Source organism: Saprolegnia parasitica (genome assembly GCF_000151545.1).
Source record: "Saprolegnia parasitica CBS 223.65 unplaced genomic scaffold supercont2.319, whole genome shotgun sequence".
Taxonomy (NCBI): Eukaryota; Oomycota; class Saprolegniomycetes; order Saprolegniales; family Saprolegniaceae; genus Saprolegnia; species Saprolegnia parasitica.
The window spans coordinates 5,444-11,990 of NW_012156713.1; the positions used below are offsets into that span (position 1 = coordinate 5,444).

Consider the following 6,547-nt stretch of genomic DNA (forward strand, 5'->3'; position numbering starts at 1 on the left):
CTAGCGACCGACGACGGGAGTTGCATCTGCAAAATGCCCCGCATCGGTGCAAAGGCGCACCAGAGCGCTCGGACGTATGGGCACCGCACCAAACGATGGTCGTACGTTTCACGGGCTTGTGCATCGCAGAGAAGGCAGTGTCGAGCATCGGGGCCGAGAAAGTGCAAGCTGGCTCGGACGGCCACGGCTTTTAGCGCTACCCGGTACACGAAGTCACCGTAGCGTGGAAGGACGTGAGCTGGCTGCCGTAGAGGTACAAATGAGGCCGCTCGGCCCGGGTGCTCGTAGAAGGTCGCTGGGACGCCAAGGTGTTGCACTGGAAGCACACGCCAGTCAAAGTCCGGTCGCTGTCGGAAGCCGGTCAGTCGGACGTCCATAGTCGCCGCGAGGACGACACGTGGTCCGAACTTGACGAGCCATGGCGGGACACTGGTTGGACGCACGTCATGATCAGCAGGCGGGATGAGCTGGAAGCATCGAACGAGAGCGGTCGCGAGCAACCACAGTGATAGCGAGTGTGCTCTGTGGTGAAGATGAGCAATGATGAGCAACGATCTTCTTCCTCTATCATTCAAAACAAAGCGGATTTTCTCTTCGACTTCAACGAGCGTGGAGGTGGAAGCGCATGATGTTGGAGCACGCTAGGCCATCACAGAGCTTGATGCGCCACGGGTGACGAGGAAACGCTCCGTTTCCAGCCCTGTCGCTCGACGGCCGCGCCGTGATGGATGGTTGCACGTCGCCCAGCTGCAAACGACAACGCTGTGAGCCAAATGTCGACAGTAGCATCGTCGCAAGTGTCACCTCAGACCCGCGACGATCTGCACAATGATACTAGAGGCCTCCGTCACAGGGTTCCGAGCTTCCATCGCGACCATCCAATCATACCTCTTGTGCACCTGATTTCTAGCTTCATAGTACCATAGGTATATATATATTCTAACGCGATATTAACATGACACGACCAACGAGCTGCCGCGGGCTTAGACAATCACCTTGTCGTTGCTCTCGGCGACCGGCTCCAGGTATTGCGCGAGGAGCTGGGCCGTGGGGGCGAGGACAAAAGCAATGGACCCGACGACAAAGTTGTTGATGGCAAAGACCGAGTTGTCGGTCGCAATCGCCAGCGCTTCTTCCGAGTCGTCGGTCGGCGTGAGGAATTCGGGCAGAAAGTAGTAGCTGCCAACGATAAAGAGAATGTTGCCGAGGACGTTGAAGACAGCCGCAATGTACCACCACGCTTGGCCGCGGATCGAGCCGGCTTGGAACATGCGCGCAAGGTCAATCGCCAGCGCGATCAAGAAGCACGAGCAGCCCGTGATGAAGAGGAAGCAGCCGGCCGACGGCGCGGTCGCGTAGACCACCGGGACAAAGTAAAAGCCGCCAATAACAAACTGCACCGAGCCGACGACGTTCCAAAGCGAGCAGACGAGCGGGTAGAACCGGAGGCTCGAGGTGCCTTCGCACGCCTTGGCGCAGATCGCGTCCCAGCAACTGCCGATGAGGAACGTGAAGCACCCGACGACAAAGAGCCACGCGCCAATGACCGCGCCATGGCCTTCAATGTCGTAGAGGGTGTAGTAGCGCGGGTAGTACAGAATCGAGCCCGCAAGGAAGCACCAGCCGCCGATCCAGTAGAGACTCGCGGAAAAGTAGTATTGGAACACCTCGAGGGCCGAGCGCGGTGCGACGCCAAGGTCCGAGCTCGACTGGACTGGCGTGGCGAGTTGCGCGTGCTGGGTCATCGTTGGCTTGCGCTCGGCGAGGTAAAAGACAGAATGGTCTGCGATGTCAAAAACCAAACGAGTTGATTCGTTGACGTCGCCTGGGATAGAATTTGCGGCTGTCGAGTAATGGGTCTGGTGCGCCGAGCGACGGCCGAAATTGCCTTTTCTTTTTTCCATTAAATCACCCTTTTATGACTGTTGATAGGCGTTTTGTAAGAGTCCGTGGGGCTGAGTCACAAGTTCGTGCGTATCGTTGAAGGGACAGGCCAGCCCAGCTGGCGAGAAGTCGAGACCAGCTGGCATCCCTCTGCCTGTCCTCCGCCCGTACCTTGGCTACTTGTGGTTCCAGGCCCACCAGCTGCGTCGCGAGTCAGGTCCAAGCCAAATCAGCTGCTGGCCTTTGACGTGGAGCCCGTCCAGCTGGCGTCGACCCATTATGTGCTGGCGGCCATGGATTGGCTCAATTGACGCAGCTGGCGCGCGGGGCGGAGGCTGGGCTGCTTTTTTAGCCAATCAGATGGCGTGCGGTGCCCATCGCGGGCGGCGTGTCATCCGCTGGTGGTGCACGTAGACCATGTGGGGCCACCGGAAGATCGGAGCGCCTTGGACGCAGCACGGATTTCTGCCAAAACGACGCTCTCAGCGCTTCGAAAGGAAGCGACGGGGCTGCTATTACGCTCGACAATGCATGCGATGCGTCGTCAGCAGTGGTTCTGTGGACCGCAAACGCGGCAATACAGAGTAAATCGGGGCGAGTAGCGTTGCACGAGCCAGTGAGCGAGACTGTTGAAAGAAAGACATCGTCCACCAACGCACAAGACAATAAGACAATCGCCGAGGCTACGAAAGGGGCGCCTGCACTATACCAGTAGGGCGCGTAGAAGAGGCGTTCGCGCCACATCGCAAATTTCGACGACCCTGAGAAAGTGCACGGCAGCGTGGGTCGACAAAGCCACGGAGCCGTGATTAGGAAACGACCCGCCATACCAGCCCAAAGTACCAAACGGGTGGTCAGCGGTTCGCCTTTCATGTCCCGCACCGCAAAAGGTCTTTGGCCGTAGCGCACGAGGCAGTCGCTTAACAAGGTTACCACACCAAGGCAACGGCGCAGCATCTTCGTTTTGCAAGCCCCAGGGCGGGGAAGGGACATACATTTGATGTGGGTGGCAAGCCGCGACCCAAGTTTGGCGGCGAGTCGCGTGGCCACCCACGGGATCTTGGCAATCGCGTGGTTGCTCGCTGATGTCAACGACATTGACGTCGGACACTCTTCGCATTGTCCACGGCGAGGTTGTCTGACCGTGACTTGATGCCACTGGCCCGGTCGAGCGACGGGAGGAGCGCGTGCGATCTGACTGCGCACAAAAACTGCGCCTATGATATCGCGACGCTCTTTCTCGACCATCGTCGCTTCCGGACACCCTGAAGGCGGTCGCTGAGATGCTACGGGAGCGCCGCCATGATCTCGTACATGCAACTTTGGATGGAGCCGTGCTTGCAAGACGAGGCGGCCGCTATCCTCGCGGAGCATGAAGCTCTTGATCGGAAACGGCAACCTCGCACTTCTTTGCCAATGGCCTCGACTTTGTGAACGTTACCTGGCTTTCACGCCCTCCTCTCTCAACGCTCAGTGGTCGCATTCGATCCAGAGGAAGGATTCCCGACGACCATGTTTCATGCAGAGGTGCCTGTGTAGCCGCGCACGATACGAAGCGCTGGCTCGCACCATGAGCCTTGAAATGGACACGAGTGGAGCGAGCAGGCGTGGCTTCTAGGAGCCTCACGTAAGCGCACCGTCGCCGGCCGCTAAGATTCTCACGCCCACGGCCACAAGCTGCTGCGTGTGGTCGTGGACGTACTGGAGCTTTTCGAATCCACTTTCATCGAGCTATGCGCAACGAGCGATCGAATGCTCCCTTGATTAAGACCCTTGACCAAGTCGAGAAAACCGTACGACCTCGGCGAGGTGGCAGATAATCTGTACGACCTCTGGTTGAGCTCGAATGCGGCGTTGGTGGATTTGCCCGCTCAAGTACGATTTGAGCCGTACCTACCAAAGCCCACTTGTTCGGCACTTGGCACAGCAGACGCGATGGAGCTCGAGATCCATGTGCGCCGAGCGCGGAACTTGACGTTCGCCGCGTCCTCGATCGACCCGGCGGCGCTGGAGCTGCGCATCCAATGCTCTGTCAACGGAGACCTCCGGAGCAGCGGCAGCGGCAAGCGGTCCTCATCCAAGGGCTTTGACGGCTACGTCTGGCGCGGCGACGCCGGCGTGCTGCGGTGGCACCTCTCGCTCGCCGACTTTCGCCGCCTTAAGAGCATGCGCCCAACCGTCAAGATCTACGTCTTTGGCATTGGCGCCCAGGTGCACACACTTGGCTGGTTCTTCCTCGACTTGCGGTAGTACCTTCTTGGCGACTCATCGTAAATGCAATTAATTGATCGCCAGGACACCCGACACGGCGTTGCGCTGGGTCAAAATTCTCAACTCCAAGCACCACGGCGAAGTGTACGTCAAGAGCCAAATCGCCAAGGCGAGCGCGGTACCCGCGCCGGCGACTCCGCAGGCCCTCCCTGCCACAACCACCACGACCACGACCGCCGAGCACATGGCGCCCGAGTCGCCCGAGTGCTTGGTCGTCGGACCCATCGAGACAGCGACTGATCTCTTCCTCCTCACGATCACCTTGGTCAATGCGCGCGAGATGACGGCCATGATCACCAAACTGCTTCAGAAATCGTCGCCGACTGAGATCGCCGCTATCAAGAGCGCGGGCTTCTGGCTGGCGTACTCGCTCTTCGACGTGCTCGTGCAAAGCGATGCGTTCACGTCGCTCGAGTCGGCCGACTTTGGCCTCATCCGTGGCGTCTTTCGACTCCAGAGCTCGCTGACCTATCTGCGCGAGCACACGCTGGCGACTCCTTTGCCTCTCTTCCTCTGCACAATCGACCGCATCCTCGGGCGTGTTGAAGTGCCGCTACGAGCGCTCGCCGAGCTCGACTTGCCCGCGCACGCTGAAGGCAGCTACCCGTTTGAGCCCTCCCACGCGACCAAAGGTAGACACAACACGTGCCGCAGTCTCCTTTGAGAACGCGTAGGCACGCCGTTGGGCGTCGTGGATGTCGCACTGGATCTCGTGCTCGAAGCTCGGCCCAGCGTAGAAACCGCACCCGAGGCCAAAGCCTCTGTCACCGTCGAGCCAACGCCAAGCGTCTTCTACGGCAGCATCGACTATGTTGAGCTCCCTCATCGACAGCATCTGGACGCGGATGACGGCATCATGGAGCTCACCACATCGAGCTCGGACGAGAGTCTTCGCGCCCCGATGGTCGTGGCGGAGCACCGAGACGCTGTGCTCATGTGGACGGACGGACTCTCTTGGCTCTCGCCCACGGCCCGTGACGACGTGACCGTCACCGTTGGTGAGATGCAATTCCACGCGACGCTGCTACACGATGTGCGCTCGGCTGCGCTTTACGAAGACGATGGCCGCGCGGTGGGCACCATCTTTTACAGCTACACCTCCGAGACGCCACCGCCAGCGACGCTTCGGCGCCCCGGATCGCCACAGGTGCTCGTGCTCCAGGTTCGCTCGATCAAAGCCGGTAGTCACTTTGACGCGTCCAGTGCGCCGGTGCACGTTGCGTTTGAAGCGCCGCTCGTCGAGACCAAGGGCGGACCTCGCTGTGCGTTGCCATGGCCTGCCATCTCAATCTCAATCTCCAAACGTAGTGTCGACATCTCGCGTCTCGCTTCGCGCAAAAGAAGACGTTGACGTTGAGGCGGCCAAGACGGTGTTTTGCCACGTGCAAGCGTCGCAGCTTCAACGACCGTGGCAACTGCATCTCGAGACCGCCGCCCGCGACAGCATCGCCGTCGCGACGCTCAGCCTCGCGTACCTCGGTATGCTCAAGCAGAGCCAGCGTTGCGACCTCTGTGGCGAGGCTCTTGCAGAAAACACCGACCACCGCCACGACGACGAGCCACCGAGCGGGACAACCTTTACGCACTGCGAAGTCTACATACCGGCCGTCGCGCGCCCCGGCTCGGACACGGTCGTTGCCGTCTTGCACGTTGTTGCCACCTTGCAAGACAAGTACCCGATCGCACCGGTGTACCCGCCGTTGCCCGCGAACCCCCGTCCAAGCCCGTCAGCGCCTCGACAAGACACGCAGACCCATCACGACGACAATGTACAAGTCTCGCCGACGACTGCAATCGGATCAGCAGCACTTGTACCAGCCTTGCTGGCGCCGGTGCGAGAGAACGACAGTGTCTCGCGACTCATCCAACTGTGTAGGCGCCCACAACGACGGTAGCATGTACGTGTGTGGCGACACTGGCCACCGAGAAGCGGCACCTCGCGGAGAAGCAGCGCGAGCTGCAGGCCACGCACCACCGACGCATGGAAACCCTCGAAGCCGAGTGGGCGAGTCGCGAGAAAGATCGTGTCCAGACGGTACTCTCCGCCGTGATAATATAGTATGTGATACGACGCAGCTGCGAGTAGGTTCGCGCCGCGCAGCACGAGTACATGGCCCTTGAGACCGAGTTGCGCAAAACGTTGGCCGAGCTGGAGCAGCGCGAACGACGCCTCGCGCACGCCGAAGAGTCGGCGCGGCTCCAGAGCGAGCTCCAGAAGCAAGAGACCGAGGCCAACGAGCGTCGGGTGAAGCGAGAGACGTCGGCGACGCTGCAGAGCATGGAAGCGCAGCTCGAGCGAGTGCAAGTCGAGTTGCGGCGATGCAAGGCGGGCCGAGCGGGCCGAAGCGCGCGCCACCTCGCTGGAGCAAGACATGTCGACCGTCCGCGCCGA

General features: G+C 60.4%; 2 protein-coding genes across 2 annotated transcripts; one reads left to right on the forward strand and one right to left on the reverse strand.

Annotated features, from left to right (window-relative positions):
* Positions 1–905: 905 nt before the first annotated feature.
* On the reverse strand, positions 906–1,902 carry SPRG_16576 (hypothetical protein). Its single transcript, XM_012355854.1, has one exon. The coding sequence runs from the start codon at positions 1,743–1,745 to the stop codon at positions 984–986; it is 762 nt and encodes a 253-aa protein (XP_012211244.1). The 5' UTR covers positions 1,746–1,902; the 3' UTR covers positions 906–983.
* Positions 1,903–3,819: 1,917 nt separating this feature from the next.
* Positions 3,820–6,460, forward strand: SPRG_16577 (hypothetical protein; the record flags this gene model as incomplete). Its single annotated transcript, XM_012355855.1, has 6 exons — positions 3,820–4,130; positions 4,180–4,787; positions 4,830–5,417; positions 5,464–5,987; positions 6,032–6,190; positions 6,242–6,460. Coding segments are annotated over 6 exons (2,409 nt in total), but the record flags the coding sequence as incomplete, so codon positions are not given.
* Positions 6,461–6,547: the final 87 nt, after the last annotated feature.

Coding starts and splice junctions, on each gene's coding strand:
- SPRG_16576 (XM_012355854.1), bottom strand. CDS start 1,745: ATGACCCAGCACGCGCAACTCGCCACGCCAGTCCAGTCGAGCTCGGAC.